Source organism: Pelodiscus sinensis, chromosome 5, assembly GCF_049634645.1.
Source record: "Pelodiscus sinensis isolate JC-2024 chromosome 5, ASM4963464v1, whole genome shotgun sequence".
Lineage (NCBI taxonomy): Eukaryota > Metazoa > Chordata > Testudines > Trionychidae > Pelodiscus > Pelodiscus sinensis.
The window spans coordinates 26063074-26084466 of NC_134715.1; the positions used below are offsets into that span (position 1 = coordinate 26063074).

General features: G+C 52.7%; 2 protein-coding genes across 2 annotated transcripts; both read right to left on the bottom strand.

Moving 5' to 3' along the window:
* Positions 1 to 233: 233 nt before the first annotated feature.
* LOC142829552 (uncharacterized) lies at positions 234 to 4874 on the bottom strand. Its single transcript, XM_075929683.1, has 2 exons — positions 4743 to 4874; positions 234 to 4644 (listed from the first exon to the last, which is right to left on the bottom strand). Exon 2 carries the CDS (start codon positions 4576 to 4578, stop codon positions 985 to 987), a length of 3594 nt encoding a protein of 1197 aa, XP_075785798.1. The 5' UTR covers positions 4579 to 4644; positions 4743 to 4874; the 3' UTR covers positions 234 to 984.
* Positions 4875 to 5125: 251 nt separating this feature from the next.
* On the bottom strand, positions 5126 to 9787 carry LOC142829553 (uncharacterized). Its single transcript, XM_075929684.1, has 2 exons — positions 9656 to 9787; positions 5126 to 9557 (listed from the first exon to the last, which is right to left on the bottom strand). The coding sequence occupies exon 2, from the start codon at positions 9489 to 9491 to the stop codon at positions 5898 to 5900; it is 3594 nt and encodes a 1197-aa protein (XP_075785799.1). The 5' UTR covers positions 9492 to 9557; positions 9656 to 9787; the 3' UTR covers positions 5126 to 5897.
* Positions 9788 to 21393: the final 11606 nt, after the last annotated feature.

The following is a 21393-nucleotide window of genomic DNA, read 5'->3' on the forward strand; positions in this document are numbered from 1 at the left end:
TGCTGTATCAACTGCTGAGCGATCTGCCAGTGTTGAGCGGCCAACTGCTGCAGCTGTTGGCGCTGGCGCTCCGCCACTGCTCTCCCCACTCGGTCCAGTTCCATCCTGTTTTGGGGAAATGGGGAAAACTCCCGGCCCACTAGGTAAACAGTCCCCACGGCCGGATGGGGGGGGGAGGGGGGGGGGGGGGTTAATCTAAGGATTTTTTTTTTTTTTTTTTTTTTTTTGACAAACTGAGGCACCCGTTCCGTCCCTTACGTCAGGGTCGGGATCACAGTGCCCACATTCTCCACCATCTGTAGCGGGTGGCTCTCGTCGCCACGTCGCCCTTTGGTCACTGCCCTCCGGCAGTGACAACCATAGCCTCTAAGCTGTCCCCTTCCGGGGGAAAGTTCGTTGTAGGCCGGCAGGCCTTTAGGAGGCGGGTCCTCCGCCCTGGTACGGTGGATGGCTAGTCCGCCCTATGGCTCCACCGTGCCTTACAGTAGTCCGAGTCCTGGCCCTTTAAAGGTCCGATCCGGATCATGGCCGAATGCAAAAACCCTCCTACGGACGCCCAGGCCCTCGAGCAGGGCAGGGCAGTAACTGGCGGCCAGGCCCCAACTCAAGGCGGGCCCCAAACAAACCCACCGGTCTGTAGGAGCTCCTAGTTCACGAGCGGGGCAGGCAGTGTAGCTGCAACAGTGGCAAGGGGGTGGGAGACTGCCACCCGGTTAGTGGGTGGCAGGGGGGCGCAGGCCCACCCACTCCACTGCGCCCCGGCCCAGGGGCCCTGGAGCAGCCGTTCAGCTGCTACGGGCTCAGCAGGGGCTCCAGCCCGCAACTTGCTGGCCTAGGGCTGTTCTCAGCCCATACTACCCCCTGGGCCGCTTCTTGTCTCCCCCTTCCCCCTTCCCCAGTACCTGTAGCCCCAGCGGCCTGTCGGGGAGTTGAAGTCCGCGTCGTCTCCGCAGGGGCCGGCGGCCCAATCCAGGGGGCAAGAGGTCAGGGTTCTGTAGTGTCCCGCGGGGGCTGTCCGGCCCGGCGTTCCCGTACCCACCGGGGGTCCAGCTGGTCCAGCGGCTCGGTCCCGTCCTCTGGGTCCGTGAGTGGTTCAGCTGGCGGGCCGGGCCAGGCCCTAGTAGCCCGGGCAGGGAGGCCCTGGCCGGCCTCTGGGAAGGTGACTGAGGGCGGCCTAGCCCGGGTCTTAGCCTCCCCAGACAGGAGCTCCAGCCGGGCCTCCGACTCCTTCGGAGGCTGGCCTCTGACTGAGCTCCCAGGCCGCCTTCTTATAGTCCTAGTCCCGCCCCTTGACTTCCGGTCAGGTGAGGGGGCGGGGCTAGGCCGGGCCCAAAATGGCCGCCGGAGGGGTTCCTCCGCCTCCGGCTCAGTGGGTGGCCATTCCACCCCACTACACTCCTCCCCCCTTAAGTCCAGCTCCCGATCTCCGGGACTGGGCTTCTGCTCCTCCTCCCTGCGGGACAGGGCATCGGCATTTGCATTGTCCCTCCCCGCTCGGTGTTTCACTGTGAATACATACGGTTGGAGGGACAGGTACCATCTCATGATGCGACTGTTGGTGTCCCGCATCTGATGGAGCCATTGCAGGGGGGCATGATCTGTGAAAAGAATAAAAGAGTCTCCAAGGAGGTAATATCGCAGCGCCTCGATGGCCCACTTTATTGCTAGGGCCTCCTTCTCGATTGCGGCGTAGCGACGCTCTCGGGGGAATAGTTTTCGGCTGATATACAGCACTGGGTGTTCTTCTCCCTCAATTTCCTGGGACAGTACTGCCCCCAGTCCGCAGTCTGACGCGTCCGTCTGGACAATGAAGGGCCGGGAGAAATCAGGGCTGAACAGAACCGGCGCGCTGCACAGAGCGGCTTTTAGGTCCTGAAAAGCAGTCTCGCATTCGGGCGACCACCTGATCCTTTGAGGACTGTCTTTCTTGAGGAGCGCCGTGAGAGGCGCGGCTCGAGTTGCAAAATGTGGCACAAACCGGCGATAGTAACCTGCCAATCCTAAAAACTGTCTTACTTTCTTCTTGGTGGTGGGTGTCGGGTAGTTTCTGACCGCCTCCACCTTCCCTACTAGGGGCCGGACCAGACCCCGTCCCAGCTGGTACCCGAGGTAGGTGGTTTCCTGCCAGCCAATTTTACATTTCGTGGGATTAGCTGTCAGGCCAGCATCCCGCAAGGTCCGCATTACGGCCGCTACCCGCTCGATGTGTTCCTCCCACTCTTGGCCGTAAATTACCACATCATCTAGGTACGCGGCTGCATATGCCGTGTGCGGGGATAGCAAGCGGTCCATCATTCGCTGAAATGTTGCAGGGGCCCCATGGAGTCCGAACGGCATCCTTTTAAAGTGGAACAATCCCGAAGGAGTTGAAAAGGCAGTTTTTTCTCTCGATTCGGGGTCCAGGGGGATCTGCCAATAACCCTTTGTAAGATCCAGGGTGGTTATAAAGTCGGCTTTCCCCAGGCGTTCTAACAGTTCATCTGTCCGTGGCATGGGGTAGGCGTCAAATTTTGAAATTGCATTTACTCGTCTGAAATCGATGCAGAAGCGGACACTGCCATCTGGCTTTGGCACCAAGACGATTGGGCTACGCCACTCGCTCTGGGAGCGCTCTATCACTCCCAGTTGCAGCATCGACTGGACTTCCTCCTCGACTATCTTCCGCATCCGGCGGGGGAGAGGCCGAGTACCTTCTCGTACCACCTGGCCTGGAGGGGTCCAAATGGTATGTGTTATTACCCCAGTACAGCCGGGTTGGGTCGTGAAGGTCTTTCGAAATGCCTCTACGAGACGACGTGCTTGTTTCACTTGGGTTGCAGAGAGGGTATTTCCCAGCTGTGGTTCTCTTTCTTCCCCCAGATCAGGTATTTCCGGCCCTAAAGGGGGCTCCACTGGGTAGGGAGTAATCATCAGGGCCTCCCGTTCTCGCCAGTGCTTCAGGAAATTCACATGAAATATTTGGGTTTTCTTCTTCCGATCCGGTTGATAGATCTCGTAGTTCACCGGCCCGACCTGACGAATGACCTCATAGGGCCCTTTCCAGCGGGCCAGGAGTTTGGATTCCTCTGAGGGGAGCAGAAGTACCACCAGGTCCCCTGGTTTAAAACTTCTTTCCTGGGCTTGTCGATTATAGGTCCGTTCTTGGGCGGCTTGGGCTAGTTGTAGATTTTCCCGAGCCAGGGCTCCGGCCTGTCTCAATCGCTCCTGGAGCTGGAAAACATATTGCAGGAGGCCTTGTGACGTTGAAGGGGTCGACTCCCACGTTTCCCTCACGAGATCCAGGATCCCCCGAGGACGATATCCATATAGGAGTTCGAAAGGGGAAAACTGAGTGGACGCTTGTGGCACCTCCCGGACCGCAAGCAGCAGTGGAGGCAGTAAAAGGTCCCACTGTTGCAGTTCTGCTGGGGAAAACCGTCTTAACATCCCCTTTAAGGTCCGGTTGAACCGCTCCACTAAGCCGTCGGTTTGGGGATGGTATACTGACGTTTGTAGTTTATGTATCCCTAGTATTGTACACACCTGTCGGAACAGTTGTGATGTGAAATTAGTCCCTTGGTCCGTAAGGAGTTCTCGGGGAAGCCCCACCCGAGCGAAGATTTTTACCAGCTCCGAAGCAATGGTTCGGGCGTAGGTGTTTCTCAGCGGTATGGCTTCAGGAAACCGGGTGGCATAGTCCATTACAACCAGGATATAGCGGAACCCCGCCTTACTTTTGGGCAGCGGGCCGACTAGGTCCATGGCCACCCTTTCAAAGGGGGTCCCCACCACCGGGAGGGGGATTAACGGGGCTTTCGGCACTCCTGAGTCGGAGGCTAACTGGCAATTTGGACACGACTGGCAGTAATCCCGAACTTCCTGGTATACTCCAGGCCAAAAGAACCGGGACAGTACTCTCGCCAGTGTTTTTTCTGTCCCCATGTGGCCAGCCGCAGGAATGTCATGGGCCAGACGCAACACCGCCCGGCGATGACAGCCAGGGACGAGGATCTGGGTCTTGACCTCCTGGGTCCGGGGGTCTTGCATGACCCGATAGAGACGGTCGCCTTTTACTTCAAAGTGGGGCCACTGGGCTGCCTTCCGGGGGTCTACTACGGTACCATCAACCGCGGCCACCTGTTCATAGGCCGCCCTCAGTGTGGGGTCCTCCCTCTGGTCCCGCGGAAAGTCGGCCAGGGTAAGGGTCTGGGCATTGGCTTCTGCCGGGGTCCCGGGGTCATCGGGTCCCTCACCTGCCTTTTCCCCACGAGGCTGCTCACCCTCAGGTGCCTCTTTGGACTGATCTTCTGGTGGTCTCTCTCCCAGAAGCTTGGTCTCCACTTTCTCCCGGTCAGCTGGAGGCCTGGGGGTTACCTCGCGCACTAGGTCTGCGAATCCGGGCCAGTCTCTTCCCAGGATGATAGGGTAGGGGAGCGTCGTGGCGAGCCCTACAACCATCTCAGCAGACCGCCCTCGGATTGTGAGTCGGACTTTTGCTCGGGGATAGGCCTTCACATCGCCATGTATACACCGCAGGTACAGCTCCCCTTCTGGCTTCAGGTCTTCAGGAAGGAGATCCCGCCGGACGAGGGTCTGCATACAGCCAGAGTCCAGAAAGACGGCTACTCCTTCGGAGTCCTTCGGGGCCTGGATCAGCAACTCCCCCTGGTCGACCGGCAGAGTGTAGGGGTTGGCGGGTGTCGGCGCCCCCGACCTCAGCCCCGTAGAACCCCTGGGTCCACGTCCGTCCCTCTGCCCCATACAGGTTTCAGGCAGGGTTTCCGGCCCTTCCCCTGGGGGTGACGTCCCCCCGGCCGGGTAGGCAGGCTCTTGGGCTGGTCCCGGCCCTGGCTCGGCAGGTTGGGGCCCGCAACTGAACAGCGGCTGAAGGTCCTGCTGCTGGAGTGCTTGGAGATGCTGGAGTTGAAGGCCCAGCTGCTGTATCAACTGCTGAGCGATCTGCCAGTGTTGAGCGGCCAACTGCTGCAGCTGTTGGCGCTGGCGCTCCGCCACTGCTCTCCCCACTCGGTCCAGTTCCATCCTGTTTTGGGGAAATGGGGAAAACTCCCGGCCCACTAGGTAAACAGTCCCCACGGCCGGATGGGGGGGGGAGGGGGGGGGGGGTTAATCTAAGGATTTTTTTTTTTTTTTTTTTTTTTTTGACAAACTGAGGCACCCGTTCCGTCCCTTACGTCAGGGTCGGGATCACAGTGCCCACATTCTCCACCATCTGTAGCGGGTGGCTCTCGTCGCCACGTCGCCCTTTGGTCACTGCCCTCCGGCAGTGACAACCATAGCCTCTAAGCTGTCCCCTTCCGGGGGAAAGTTCGTTGTAGGCCGGCAGGCCTTTAGGAGGCGGGTCCTCCGCCCTGGTACGGTGGATGGCTAGTCCGCCCTATGGCTCCACCGTGCCTTACAGTAGTCCGAGTCCTGGCCCTTTAAAGGTCCGATCCGGATCATGGCCGAATGCAAAAACCCTCCTACGGACGCCCAGGCCCTCGAGCAGGGCAGGGCAGTAACTGGCGGCCAGGCCCCAACTCAAGGCGGGCCCCAAACAAACCCACCGGTCTGTAGGAGCTCCTAGTTCACGAGCGGGGCAGGCAGTGTAGCTGCAACAGTGGCAAGGGGGTGGGAGACTGCCACCCGGTTAGTGGGTGGCAGGGGGGCGCAGGCCCACCCACTCCACTGCGCCCCGGCCCAGGGGCCCTGGAGCAGCCGTTCAGCTGCTACGGGCTCAGCAGGGGCTCCAGCCCGCAACTTGCTGGCCTAGGGCTGTTCTCAGCCCATACTACCCCCTGGGCCGCTTCTTGTCTCCCCCTTCCCCCTTCCCCAGTACCTGTAGCCCCAGCGGCCTGTCGGGGAGTTGAAGTCCGCGTCGTCTCCGCAGGGGCCGGCGGCCCAATCCAGGGGGCAAGAGGTCAGGGTTCTGTAGTGTCCCGCGGGGGCTGTCCGGCCCGGCGTTCCCGTACCCACCGGGGGTCCAGCTGGTCCAGCGGCTCGGTCCCGTCCTCTGGGTCCGTGAGTGGTTCAGCTGGCGGGCCAGGCCAGGCCCTAGTAGCCCGGGCAGGGAGGCCCTGGCCGGCCTCTGGGAAGGTGACTGAGGGCGGCCTAGCCCGGGTCTTAGCCTCCCCAGACAGGAGCTCCAGCCGGGCCTCCGACTCCTTCGGAGGCTGGCCTCTGACTGAGCTCCCAGGCCGCCTTCTTATAGTCCTAGTCCCGCCCCTTGACTTCCGGTCAGGTGAGGGGGCGGGGCTAGGCCGGGCCCAAAATGGCCGCCGGAGGGGTTCCTCCGCCTCCGGCTCAGTGGGTGGCCATTCCACCCCACTACACTCCTCCCCCCTTAAGTCCAGCTCCCGATCTCCGGGACTGGGCTTCTGCTCCTCCTCCCTGCGGGACAGGGCATCGGCATTTGCATTGTCCCTCCCCGCTCGGTGTTTCACTGTGAATACATACGGTTGGAGGGACAGGTACCATCTCATGATGCGACTGTTGGTGTCCCGCATCTGATGGAGCCATTGCAGGGGGGCATGATCTGTGAAAAGAATAAAAGAGTCTCCAAGGAGGTAATATCGCAGCGCCTCGATGGCCCACTTTATTGCTAGGGCCTCCTTCTCGATTGCGGCGTAGCGACGCTCTCGGGGGAATAGTTTTCGGCTGATATACAGCACTGGGTGTTCTTCTCCCTCAATTTCCTGGGACAGTACTGCCCCCAGTCCGCAGTCTGACGCGTCCGTCTGGACAATGAAGGGCCGGGAGAAATCAGGGCTGAACAGAACCGGCGCGCTGCACAGAGCGGCTTTTAGGTCCTGAAAAGCAGTCTCGCATTCGGGCGACCACCTGATCCTTTGAGGACTGTCTTTCTTGAGGAGCGCCGTGAGAGGCGCGGCTCGAGTTGCAAAATGTGGCACAAACCGGCGATAGTAACCTGCCAATCCTAAAAACTGTCTTACTTTCTTCTTGGTGGTGGGTGTCGGGTAGTTTCTGACCGCCTCCACCTTCCCTACTAGGGGCCGGACCAGACCCCGTCCCAGCTGGTACCCGAGGTAGGTGGTTTCCTGCCAGCCAATTTTACATTTCGTGGGATTAGCTGTCAGGCCAGCATCCCGCAAGGTCCGCATTACGGCCGCTACCCGCTCGATGTGTTCCTCCCACTCTTGGCCGTAAATTACCACATCATCTAGGTACGCGGCTGCATATGCCGTGTGCGGGGATAGCAAGCGGTCCATCATTCGCTGAAATGTTGCAGGGGCCCCATGGAGTCCGAACGGCATCCTTTTAAAGTGGAACAATCCCGAAGGAGTTGAAAAGGCAGTTTTTTCTCTCGATTCGGGGTCCAGGGGGATCTGCCAATAACCCTTTGTAAGATCCAGGGTGGTTATAAAGTCGGCTTTCCCCAGGCGTTCTAACAGTTCATCTGTCCGTGGCATGGGGTAGGCGTCAAATTTTGAAATTGCATTTACTCGTCTGAAATCGATGCAGAAGCGGACACTGCCATCTGGCTTTGGCACCAAGACGATTGGGCTACGCCACTCGCTCTGGGAGCGCTCTATCACTCCCAGTTGCAGCATCGACTGGACTTCCTCCTCGACTATCTTCCGCATCCGGCGGGGGAGAGGCCGAGTACCTTCTCGTACCACCTGGCCTGGAGGGGTCCAAATGGTATGTGTTATTACCCCAGTACAGCCGGGTTGGGTCGTGAAGGTCTTTCGAAATGCCTCTACGAGACGACGTGCTTGTTTCACTTGGGTTGCAGAGAGGGTATTTCCCAGCTGTGGTTCTCTTTCTTCCCCCAGATCAGGTATTTCCGGCCCTAAAGGGGGCTCCACTGGGTAGGGAGTAATCATCAGGGCCTCCCGTTCTCGCCAGTGCTTCAGGAAATTCACATGAAATATTTGGGTTTTCTTCTTCCGATCCGGTTGATAGATCTCGTAGTTCACCGGCCCGACCTGACGAATGACCTCATAGGGCCCTTTCCAGCGGGCCAGGAGTTTGGATTCCTCTGAGGGGAGCAGAAGTACCACCAGGTCCCCTGGTTTAAAACTTCTTTCCTGGGCTTGTCGATTATAGGTCCGTTCTTGGGCGGCTTGGGCTAGTTGTAGATTTTCCCGAGCCAGGGCTCCGGCCTGTCTCAATCGCTCCTGGAGCTGGAAAACATATTGCAGGAGGCCTTGTGACGTTGAAGGGGTCGACTCCCACGTTTCCCTCACGAGATCCAGGATCCCCCGAGGACGATATCCATATAGGAGTTCGAAAGGGGAAAACTGAGTGGACGCTTGTGGCACCTCCCGGACCGCAAGCAGCAGTGGAGGCAGTAAAAGGTCCCACTGTTGCAGTTCTGCTGGGGAAAACCGTCTTAACATCCCCTTTAAGGTCCGGTTGAACCGCTCCACTAAGCCGTCGGTTTGGGGATGGTATACTGACGTTTGTAGTTTATGTATCCCTAGTATTGTACACACCTGTCGGAACAGTTGTGATGTGAAATTAGTCCCTTGGTCCGTAAGGAGTTCTCGGGGAAGCCCCACCCGAGCGAAGATTTTTACCAGCTCCGAAGCAATGGTTCGGGCGTAGGTGTTTCTCAGCGGTATGGCTTCAGGAAACCGGGTGGCATAGTCCATTACAACCAGGATATAGCGGAACCCCGCCTTACTTTTGGGCAGCGGGCCGACTAGGTCCATGGCCACCCTTTCAAAGGGGGTCCCCACCACCGGGAGGGGGATTAACGGGGCTTTCGGCACTCCTGAGTCGGAGGCTAACTGGCAATTTGGACACGACTGGCAGTAATCCCGAACTTCCTGGTATACTCCAGGCCAAAAGAACCGGGACAGTACTCTCGCCAGTGTTTTTTCTGTCCCCATGTGGCCAGCCGCAGGAATGTCATGGGCCAGACGCAACACCGCCCGGCGATGACAGCCAGGGACGAGGATCTGGGTCTTGACCTCCTGGGTCCGGGGGTCTTGCATGACCCGATAGAGACGGTCGCCTTTTACTTCAAAGTGGGGCCACTGGGCTGCCTTCCGGGGGTCTACTACGGTACCATCAACCGCGGCCACCTGTTCATAGGCCGCCCTCAGTGTGGGGTCCTCCCTCTGGTCCCGCGGAAAGTCGGCCAGGGTAAGGGTCTGGGCATTGGCTTCTGCCGGGGTCCCGGGGTCATCGGGTCCCTCACCTGCCTTTTCCCCACGAGGCTGCTCACCCTCAGGTGCCTCTTTGGACTGATCTTCTGGTGGTCTCTCTCCCAGAAGCTTGGTCTCCACTTTCTCCCGGTCAGCTGGAGGCCTGGGGGTTACCTCGCGCACTAGGTCTGCGAATCCGGGCCAGTCTCTTCCCAGGATGATAGGGTAGGGGAGCGTCGTGGCGAGCCCTACAACCATCTCAGCAGACCGCCCTCGGATTGTGAGTCGGACTTTTGCTCGGGGATAGGCCTTCACATCGCCATGTATACACCGCAGGTACAGCTCCCCTTCTGGCTTCAGGTCTTCAGGAAGGAGATCCCGCCGGACGAGGGTCTGCATACAGCCAGAGTCCAGAAAGACGGCTACTCCTTCGGAGTCCTTCGGGGCCTGGATCAGCAACTCCCCCTGGTCGACCGGCAGAGTGTAGGGGTTGGCGGGTGTCGGCGCCCCCGACCTCAGCCCCGTAGAACCCCTGGGTCCACGTCCGTCCCTCTGCCCCATACAGGTTTCAGGCAGGGTTTCCGGCCCTTCCCCTGGGGGTGACGTCCCCCCGGCCGGGTAGGCAGGCTCTTGGGCTGGTCCCGGCCCTGGCTCGGCAGGTTGGGGCCCGCAACTGAACAGCGGCTGAAGGTCCTGCTGCTGGAGTGCTTGGAGATGCTGGAGTTGAAGGCCCAGCTGCTGTATCAACTGCTGAGCGATCTGCCAGTGTTGAGCGGCCAACTGCTGCAGCTGTTGGCGCTGGCGCTCCGCCACTGCTCTCCCCACTCGGTCCAGTTCCATCCTGTTTTGGGGAAATGGGGAAAACTCCCGGCCCACTAGGTAAACAGTCCCCACGGCCGGATGGGGGGGGGAGGGGGGGGGGGGTTAATCTAAGGATTTTTTTTTTTTTTTTTTTTTTTTGACAAACTGAGGCACCCGTTCCGTCCCTTACGTCAGGGTCGGGATCACAGTGCCCACATTCTCCACCATCTGTAGCGGGTGGCTCTCGTCGCCACGTCGCCCTTTGGTCACTGCCCTCCGGCAGTGACAACCATAGCCTCTAAGCTGTCCCCTTCCGGGGGAAAGTTCGTTGTAGGCCGGCAGGCCTTTAGGAGGCGGGTCCTCCGCCCTGGTACGGTGGATGGCTAGTCCGCCCTATGGCTCCACCATGCCTTACAGTAGTCCGAGTCCTGGCCCTTTAAAGGTCCGATCCGGATCATGGCCGAATGCAAAAACCCTCCTACGGACGCCCAGGCCCTCGAGCAGGGCAGGGCAGTAACTGGCGGCCAGGCCCCAACTCAAGGCGGGCCCCAAACAAACCCACCGGTCTGTAGGAGCTCCTAGTTCACGAGCGGGGCAGGCAGTGTAGCTGCAACAGTGGCAAGGGGGTGGGAGACTGCCACCCGGTTAGTGGGTGGCAGGGGGGCGCAGACCCACCCACTCCACTGCGCCCCGGCCCAGGGGCCCTGGAGCAGCCGTTCAGCTGCTACGGGCTCAGCAGGGGCTCCAGCCCGCAACTTGCTGGCCTAGGGCTGTTCTCAGCCCATACTACCCCCTGGGCCGCTTCTTGTCTCCCCCTTCCCCCTTCCCCAGTACCTGTAGCCCCAGCGGCCTGTCGGGGAGTTGAAGTCCGCGTCGTCTCCGCAGGGGCCGGCGGCCCAATCCAGGGGGCAAGAGGTCAGGGTTCTGTAGTGTCCCGCGGGGGCTGTCCGGCCCGGCGTTCCCGTACCCACCGGGGGTCCAGCTGGTCCAGCGGCTCGGTCCCGTCCTCTGGGTCCGTGAGTGGTTCAGCTGGCGGGCCGGGCCAGGCCCTAGTAGCCCGGGCAGGGAGGCCCTGGCCGGCCTCTGGGAAGGTGACTGAGGGCGGCCTAGCCCGGGTCTTAGCCTCCCCAGACAGGAGCTCCAGCCGGGCCTCCGACTCCTTCGGAGGCTGGCCTCTGACTGAGCTCCCAGGCCGCCTTCTTATAGTCCTAGTCCCGCCCCTTGACTTCCGGTCAGGTGAGGGGGCGGGGCTAGGCCGGGCCCAAAATGGCCGCCGGAGGGGTTCCTCCGCCTCCGGCTCAGTGGGTGGCCATTCCACCCCACTACAGTCATCTATAAAAGATGGGAAAATACTACTGACATGGATGATAATGGAAGAGACTTAATTGTAAGTCAGGTTGAGAAAAGAAGGAGCCATATGTTAGGAAGGTCTGAACCACTGCTTCCAATGCAGGCAAACTGAAAGGGGAAAAGAGTCCTGGGTCTGGTTATGTAAACCCTGTTCAGCCAATGCTATCGGCCTGATGGATGATTAATTTGTTAGAATGGAATATGGTGTATTGTAACTAATTTGGCTGTTGTGGGGTCACAAACCATGTTAACCCTAAATGTAGGAATTGTAAAATATGACCGCCAGTGCTTGCAGGAGAGACACTGTCATTGTAAAGAGTCTTGGATGGAAAAGATTCCCCCTTCCAGACTCAAGTGGAGTGGACTTGAGGGGAAGGAGCTTGAACCAGCAGTCTACATGCCTTCCAGATGTGAGCTGTAAGACTGGTTCAGCCTGTCTCTTCCCTCCTGCTGCTCTCCCCCGCTCTAAGGATAGACCTAAAACAGACTCCATAAGGAGTGTCTTTGTTATTTTGAAATATTACTCCAGTGGGAGCTGGAATCTTTTGGCCAGCCTAGGTGGTAGGCCAAGAGCTGAAATCACTGAGAAACTAACAAAGTGCAGAAATCACTAGGTTTAGCCCAGAGCCAGACTCATTGTGGAAGCAGCAGCTGGCAGGAGCAGGTGGCTAGAAGGGAAGTTGGTGGGAGCAGCAGGCAGGCAGCCAGCAGGAATAGCAGCAGGCAGCCAGCAGGTCAGCTGGCAGGAGCAGGTGGCCAGAAGGGCACTGGCGGGAGTGGCCATCAGGCAGCCAGAAGGAGCAGTGGCAGGCGGCCAACGGGGTGGCTTGCAGGAGCAGGCGGCCAGTGCTTATAGGCCTGATGGATGGTCAAGACATTTCGTATATAGCTTCAAAAGAAACACAAACATCTTGAAATCCACATGAAATTTATTCTCTAAACTGCTTTTTCTCTCTTGCTCTGATCATATACATGTAACCCTTCTGCCAGGTAGCACTGGCAGCAACCAGGGTCAGGTTCAATATCTAGGGGTTCCTTTTCATCCATCTCACACAGAACTGGCTCGAGCCCTCACCCAGGAGCTTGGAAAATTCACACACCTCTGGGTGTCTCTGAGAGTCAATGCTTCCCCACTTGTAAGCACAGAGTCTGGCAGAAGCAGGCAGCCAGCAGGGCAAAGAGGGTCTGGCAGGAGCTGGTGGTGAGTGGCCAATGAAGTGGGAGAGATGCCTCCTATCCCCACCCTCCCAAGGGTGGGAGGTAAGCTCTGAAAATCACCTCTGAGCTCTGATCTGCCCTGACCAAGGCAGAAACTGTGACTGAGGAAGGAGAAAGTTTGGGCATGTGAATGAGACACTTAGGCTGTGTCTAGACTACGTGCCTCAGTCGTCAGAGGCATGTAGATTAGACACATAGGCAAAGTCAAATGAAGCCACGATTTAAATGATAGCAGCTTCATGTAAATTTACATGGCTGCCGCGCTGAGCTGACAAACAGCTGATCAGCTGTTTGTCCGCTCAGCGCGCTAGTCTAGACGCTCCCCTGCCGACATCAAAGCCCTTTGTCGGCAGCCCCGTTATTCCTCGTGGGATGAGGTTTACCAGGGCTGCCGACAAAGGGCTTTGATGTCGGCAGGGGAGCGTCCAGACTAGCGCGCTGAGCGGACAAACAGCTGATCAGCTGTTTGTCGGCTCAGCGCGGCAGCCATGTAAATTTAAATGAAGCCGCGATCATTTAAATCGCGGCTTCATTTGACTTTGCCAAAACAACAAATCTATATGACTCCGTCGATGGAGCCATGTAGTTTAGACGTACCCTTACATTGCTGGACTTGTGAGCCTGAGAGGCAAAGGACATTGCTCAATCCATTTGATCTGGGACATTTACTCATGGTTTGGTTATGAACACTGTTTGTGGTGTTTTCTCAAGATAATGCCATGTGACTTCTCTCCCTCTTTCATTAGGGCTGTGTCTACACTGGGCCACTTATTCCGGAAAATCAGCCGCTTTTCCGGAATAAGCTGCGAGCTGTCTACACTGGCCCTTGAATTTCCGGAAAAGAAACGACGCTCTACTGTACAAAATCAGCCGCTATTCCAGAAAAACTATTCTGCTCCCCCTTGGGCATAAGTCCTTATTCCGGAACACTGTTCCGGAAAAGGGCCAGTGTAGACAGCCCAGTAGTCTTTTCTGGAAAAAAGCCCCGATCACAAAAATGGCGATCAGGGCTCTTTTCCGGAAAAGCGCATCTACATTGGCCACAGACACTTTTCCGGAAAAGGGGCTTTTCCGGAAAAGCAGCCTGCCAATGTAGATGCTCCTTTTCCAGAAAAACTGAAAACGGAATAGTATTCCATTTTAAGCATTTCCGGAAATTCATGCCAGTATAGACACAGCCATAAGTTTATTTTCTACGCTCAGACTCTGTGCTTGCAAGTGGGGAAGCAATGCCTCCCAGAGGTGCCCAGGGGTGTTGTGTGAATTTTCCAGGATACAGCATGGGACCTCGAGCTAGTTCTGTGATGGATGGATGAAAAGGAACCCCTAGATATTGAACCTGACCCTGGCTGCTGCCGGTGCTACCTGGCAGAAGGGTTACACGTATATGATCAGAGCAAGAGAGATAAAGCAGTTTAGAGAATAAATTTCATGTGGATTTTAAGATGTTTGTGTTTCCTTTGAAGCTATATATGAAACGTCTTAAATCCATGAATAGTAATAGAAAGGTAGCCGTTTTAGTCGGATCTTTGCTAAAATGAAAGAAAAAACTATGTAGCACTTTAAAGACTAACAAGATGGTTTAATAGGTGATGAGCTTTCGTGAGCCAGACCCACTTACTCAGATCATATTCATAAAGAGAATTGGCATGACCATATATACCAAAGGAATACAATTAAAAAAGTGAACACATTATTAAACTGTATTTAAAATTAAAATTTTAAATCCATGAAGGAAGACTAGAAATCAAGAGATTTACAGCATTGTGATGTGTACTGTATAGGCCAGGTGATGGCGTCTCAGCTCTCACATTTGCAAGGTGGATACAATGAATAAACCTAAGAAAAATAGAATCACAGCAAATCAAGTTCAGTTCTGTTCTGATTCTGTACTGTCATCTAGAATGGCTTTAGATAAGGACAGTCTCACTGTAGGAGGTCTGTGAGTCTCTCTCTGGCTAGCTGGGCAGGAGACCACACTCCCTTGCTTCCCCCACCCCTCCTGGAGCATCTCAGTCCAGGGGAATCAGTGAGGAATCACTGGGGCAGAGCTGGTTATCAGGAAGTCTCTCTGTTCCACAATCTCTCTCAGGGCAGCCAACAGTTAACAGGGCCTGGCTGACAATCAGTTCACGCAATTAATCAGTCTCACTGCCCAGGTCCCTCAGTCATAAGAACATTAGTATGGGTCAGACCAAAGGTCTATCTAGCCCAGTATCCTGTCTTCAGACAATGGCCAATACCAGATCCCCCAGAGGGAGTGAACAGACCAGGGATCATCAAATGATCCCTCCCCATCACTCATTCCCAATGTCTGACAAACAAAGGCTATGGCCACCATAACCATTGATGGACCTAACCTCCATGAAATTTATCTCGCGCTTTTTTGAATCCTTTTAAAGTCCTGGTCTTCTCAACATCCTCTGGCAAGGAGTTCCACAGGTTGACTGTGCATTGTGTGAAGAAAAACTTCCCTTTGTTTTTAAACTGCTACCAGCCAGGGTAGGACACCCAACAGTCAGTGTGCCATTGGTAGTTCAGTGGGGGAATTAGCTCCCAGGCAGGAGCTAATATAGGGATAACATATTAATGTATTGAAAATGATTCCTCCAAATGGAAGTGACTCCCCATAATTTGTTCCCCACAACTTAAAGTGTTTAGATTTATTATTAATTCCTCTTATTATTATTATTATTTGTTAAGATTGTTAAATGTTTAGATTTATTATTATTATTGCCCCTTTAGAATATAATGTATTAGGTCATGTAACTTAGAACTGTTAAGAATATAATCCTATGTAGCCAGAAACAGCCCCCTCTCTGTGCCCCAGGGCATGCTCAAGCTTGTGCAAGGGGCTGCTTGAAATTGACATTGCAGAGATACATTGTAACAATGCATTGTCAAGGCACTAACTCTGCTATGGGAGCCAAGCCCTGTAATTGACTAAGGGCATTGTTACATAATTGACGCCCGTTCTCTTTAAAACATTATAACTTTACTCAGCTCTCAGAGAATGTTTTAAGCAATACCACCCAGAAATTTTTGTAACTACAACTTTTATTATTATACAAAATACTGTATGGGAAACATTAATTAGGGAATGTATGAGAGAGTGCTTGGATGATGAGTGAATGGTTCTGAGAGGTGCCAGCCTGAGAATACAGCAACAAAGGGCTGAAGAAGGCGTCAGGTGCCAGTGCAACCAAAAGGTGTCAAGTGGAGAAAACCAAGTACTGGAGGTCCACCCGATGAGATCACTGACGAGCACCTGGCAGCCACCCTGGAGACATCAGCATGATGCAGCAATTTCCATAGACTGGCATGGGAAGAAATTCCTATAAGAACTGGACTAAAAAACTATGGAATCAGAGTCCAAGGTTCTGCTGCCAGCCTACCAGGAGCTTCAGATGTGCATCTGATCAGGACTTCGCTCCCCACTACCATCACTTGTGTACAGAGTACCTGGCCAGTATTCTGTCACAAGCAACTTCCAGGCTGGTAACTATAACAAATATACAGAACCTGAATGAATGGATGAATGAATGTTTATATGTATAAGGGTTAAGTAGTTAAACAACGTTGTTTGCTTCTATCTTTTCTTTATTTTTTATTATTATATTTACAATAAATGTGGCTTTTTGCCTTATCCCCCTCATAAGATCCTGCTTGCTTTTAGTTGGTACAACACTAAAGCAAATGTGTCTGACACCCTAGCTCCAGCAGGCAGCAGACCTATCCAGACCTCCTGGCCTATTGGTGAGGAAATGGCTACTCCTATAAGGATGAGGTGGCTGGGGTAGAGGGAAGCAGGATCTCCCATTCCACCCAGCCTAGGGCCCTATCAATGGCAGGGTAATCTGCCACTAAATCAGCTTGGATCTGCCCTCACTCCCTGGCCAGTCCACAAACAGTCCCCCAGCTAAATCCTATTCAGCTTCTCTGGGCTACTTCCTACCTTGCCTTCCCAGTCTGAGGGTTCCAGGTTTGTCCTCCATCTCTCTTGGGTAAACTGCAAGTGACAACCATGGCAGCTCATTGGAGTTGCTGGCATCCAGCAGCTCTGGAAGTCCTGCTGGGCCTCTGACACAGCAGCAGTCTCAGACTGTTACTAGTTCCAGCCTTTGGGGAGAGATGTCCTATTCCTCTGGCAGCTCTTGGGCGGCTCCAGGCTCCTGCAGTGGGGAAGAGACATCCTTCTCCTCTGGCAGCTCTTCTCCAGCCAAGTTAGAGGACTGGCCCTTTATCATCCCATACCCTGTCCTGCCCTTCTACTTCTGGCGGGGTGGCTACGATGTCCTGGTTCTGCCCACCATGGGGCTGTTGTGGGTCTTTTCCTGCCTGGCCAGACAAGGCACCGAATCCCCTTCCTATGCTCACAGTTAGCATATTAGCTATGACTCTGCAAGGCACTGAGAGATCTCAGTTCCCATTGACTTACTGAATCCCTGTGCAAGCGGTTTCTTCTAGCTGACTGCAAAGGGATTAAATAATACATCAATACCACTGGGAACTGGAGGCGGGGGAAGCTTCACTCATGCATTATAATTGTAAAGTATCATTTTCTAGACCTGAATATAAAAATCACATTTACTCCTGACACAGAGAAGTTACATTTTTCCTGCTTCACAGCCTGTACGTCATGCTGGGAGGATGATTTTGATACAACCTTCATTGAAAAAAAACCTCATGTATTGATTATATCAGTAATCATTAAGGGTCCAACCCAACAGAAGTTGATGTCAGTGATGCAGGATGAAGCCCTTACACAGCCACAGGCCCTTGGACCTTCTCAAAAAATCGGTGTATGTCACGTGTGGAAGTTAATAAATGACAGACGGAAAGAAACACACAGAGAGACACACACACATGCTGCTCAGATGCGTAGGCTTTCTTTTCAAGGATAGACTGCTGTTTCCTTATCTCACAGGCCCACACACGCAGTAAAATGGCTGATCCAATGAAAGAATTTCTCATCTTGCAGAATAAAGGTGATACCTGTAGGCAATACTGTGGGATGTGGCGTGTAAGGGGAAAGCTTTCAGCTACACTTTATCCCCACGGGGAAAAAATATTTATCACCACATCTCAAACATTGAAAAAGGAAATGATGGATGCATAATAATCTCTGCTGGCCTCCCCTGCCACATGCTAGAGCTGCCCTTTCAAAATCACAGGAATTAATTGCAGTATTGAATAGAAAAAACATAGGTTGCTTTGTATAGCTCGGAGAAGAAATTCAGCATGGATGAAGAGAAAGCAGAGTAACACCTTGGCACTTTCTGACCATTTGATGCACTGACCATAGTAACAGTACTTTACACAGAATATCACTTTTCTCCTGGAAGACCTCAAACCAGTTTAAAAACTGTGGGCCAGATTCTCACCTGGCATAAATTGGTGTAACTCCATGGACTTCAAAGAAATGATACCCACTGAAACTAGCTGAAGATCATTGCTAAAACTTGAGCTATGCCCCAGTAATTTCCATCCCTGAAAACTTTTATTACTTTCCTCTTAAGTGGTACCCCTTCTTGTCTGCCTAAAACACTGCCACCCAAACCTGCCTTTTCCTTTGCCCTAGTCATATATGTTTCCCCTCTCCTCCCACCCACCTCCTTCTCTTCAAATCTCTGCACAGGGTCTGCTCTTCTGAATTCAACTCAGTCTTCTCATCTTCACATTTTAAAACACTCAGGGTATGTCTACACTATGGGATAAAGTTGAATTAAGATACACAATTTCAGCTATGTTCATTGCATAGCTGAAGTCAGAGTACTTTAACTCTGCTTTTGGCGCTGTCCATATAGCAGGAAGTTGAAGGAATCACACTCTCCCTTCGATTTCCCTTACTCCTCATGGAAGCAGGACGAATAGCATCAACTACTCTAATCAAAGTTAACCGAGGCTACATCTAGACTGCTGGCTTCTGGAAAAGATCTTCTACACAAACTTCTTGAGCAAGAGAGCGTCCACACTGCAAAAGCATATCGAAAAAGCTATGTGCTTTCGCGCAAGAGAGCATCCAGACTGCCTGGATGCTTTCTCGCAAATAAGCAGTGATTGCTATGAAAAGAATGGCTACCAGGGCACCTGTGCTTTTTCCTCTTCCCTCTTCTTGCACGAAAAACCCCTCTTCCCCATCCACACATGCCTTTTTGTGCAAGAGCTCTTGCGCAAAAAAGCATTCTTCCTCATAGAATGAGGATTACCAATTGCACAAAAACCACTCTGATCTTTCAATTTACTTGCACAAAAACGTGCTTGAAGTGTGGATATTCTGTGAGTTTTTGCAGGAAAATGGCTGTTTTTCCATAAAAACTCTGTAGTGTAGACATAGCAGGTGTGCCTACCTTCTCTTACTTCCAATTACTCATAAAATCATGAAATCTCATAATCAGAAGTTCTTGCAAGATTTCACCCATATCCAAACTACAAACTGGGAATTTCAGTCTTATCACTTCTGTGAACTGCCCCAGAATCAAACCTTGTAGGAACAAGTTCAGTTCTGAGGATTTTGAATCCTTCACAAAGAAATGCAAAACGGATCACATTTTAGGTTCTGTTTTTACTCCTTTTCTAGTCCTATTAGTTAGAACTAACTCCAAGCCTTTAGCCACAAAATTGTACAATTCCTTTAAGAGCACCACAAAAAAACAAAACAAAAAAAACCCCCAAAAACAAAACCCAACAACAAACAAAACTAAAAAGCAAGGAGGCTGGGAATGACATTTACAGCTAGTATCACTCATTAGCAGCATATATTATATTAAGAGTGTCATTTGCCTCTTCCCTAGACTGCTTTAACTCTAGTGTGCTTCCACTGTTTTCAGTGGAGTTAATCCACATTTATACTCTATGACTACGTCTACACTGGCATGATTTTCCAGAAATGCTTTTAACGGCAAAGTGTTCCGTTAAAAGCATTTTCGGAAAAGCGCGTCTAGATTAGCAGGACGCTTTTCCGGAAAAGCACTTTTTGAGGAAAAGCGTCCGTGGCCAATCTAGATGCGCGTTTCCGCAAAAAAGCCCCGATTGTCATTTTCGCGATTGGGGCTTTTTTGCGGAAAACACTACTGTGCTGTCTACACCGGCCCTTTTCCGGAACAGTTTTCTGGAAAAAGACTTTTGCCCGAACGGGAGCAGCATAGTTTTTCCAGAAAAGCACTGATGATTTTACATTAGATTGTCAGTGCTTTTTCGGAAATTCAAGCGGCCAGTGTAGACAGCTAGCAAGTTTTTCCGGAAAAGCAGCTGATTTTCTGGAATAACTTGCCAGTGTAGACACAGCCTATGTGAGAGTATGCAAATGAAGTGCTGATTAGCATTTTGTCACACTTCATTTGCAGAATCTAGTCTATCAGTTTTTGTGCAAGGGGTTTTTGCATAAAAACAAGCAGTGTGGACGTTTACTTTTTGCACAAAAACCTGTTTTTGTGCAAGATCCTTATCCCTTTCTGGGAGAGGCATAAGGATCTTGTGCAAAAGGGGTTTTTGAGCAAAAAGAAAATGTCCGCACTGCTTGTTTTTGTCCAAAAATGGCTTGAATAGATTATGCAAATGAAGTGTGATAGAATGCTAATCCATGTTTCATTTGCATACTCTCTGCCTGCAATAGCTGGCAGTGTAGACAAAGCCTATGAATGAGAAAGTGATGCAGACTAAAAAATGTGGAACCAACAATAGGAAATGTAATAAAGTTAAATTTCCTCCTCATTCTCTCTCAGACAAAAGCTGCTTTGATTTTCTCAAGGTTTTGTTGAGGAGTTAGCTCACTGTGGGTACGTCTACACAGCAGTGTTATTTCAGAATAATTGACATTATTCCAAAATAACACAGACCACATCTACACTACAAGCAGTTATTTCGATATAATGTCAAAATAATGTTGAGCTAGAAGACTTCTTACTCCAACTCCTGTAATCCTCATTTTATGAGGAGTAAGGGAAATCAGAGGAAGAGTGCTCTTTCTTGGATTTTTTGTTGTGTAGACAGCGCCAAAAGCCAAAATAAGCTTATGACAGTTATGTGCCCCAAAGAAGGTTGTTCTCTTGACTCCCTCCCAGATCCACACTCATTAATACTTCCCTGTCTTTCTGGTCCTGTATGCTTCAGCAATCAAAGTCTATTCTGTGTTTGCAATTGTCCAAGGAAAACCCCTCTGATTCATTAAGTTAGTTCTTGCTCAGGCCTTCCCATGGATCCATGAATTGACCAGTGGTTTCTAATTGTTTTCACTAACCCACTGCCTTGGAACAATATATCTTCACCATGCAGATTTTCTCATAATTTATAGGCAAGGGAATGGAATGTACTCTTCTCATTTGCCTTAAACCCAAACGTTTGTTTGTTATAAACCCTCCTGAACCTCTCAGTCCTTGCCTTGACTTGTGTTACATCATCAAATCATGCTTCTAACTAAAATGCAAAATGATTCCAGTATGATTAAAACAATGAGCAAAGTATAGCAGGCCCAGCCAGCCCCTTTCACCTCCCTGATGATTCTGTCTCTTTTCTATACACTTTTATGCATCCCTGTCTGAACTGGGGGGGAGGAGGTGTTGAAGCTGAGCTCAGAGGAAGCACTAACGACTTGCCAGATCTCTCTCCCTCCACACGGGAGTGGAGAGAAGCAGACATCCCCACCTTTCTCCAAGGACCAGAGTGGGTGGTCCCAGTGTGGAGCCCTGGCCCTGGCAAGCAGGGTGGAGAGAACACTCGTTTTTTCACTCCCTGCCTCCCTGGTTGGAAACCCAACACTGAAAGGAATGATCACAAATCAGTGCTGGGCAGGGCTGGCTTGTATCTCTCCAGCTTGCTGGGGAAGACGGGAAATTTCCTCAAAGGAGCGCAACTGTAACCCAGCCACCTCTCTGGCCCCACACCCTCAGTGTTAAAACCCCCCTGCTCCATGAGTTTTAAACTGCAAGCGGAT

Coding starts and splice junctions, on each gene's coding strand:
- LOC142829552 (XM_075929683.1), bottom strand. CDS start 4,578: ATGCAGACCCTCGTCCGGCGGGATCTCCTTCCTGAAGACCTGAAGCCA.
- LOC142829553 (XM_075929684.1), bottom strand. CDS start 9,491: ATGCAGACCCTCGTCCGGCGGGATCTCCTTCCTGAAGACCTGAAGCCA.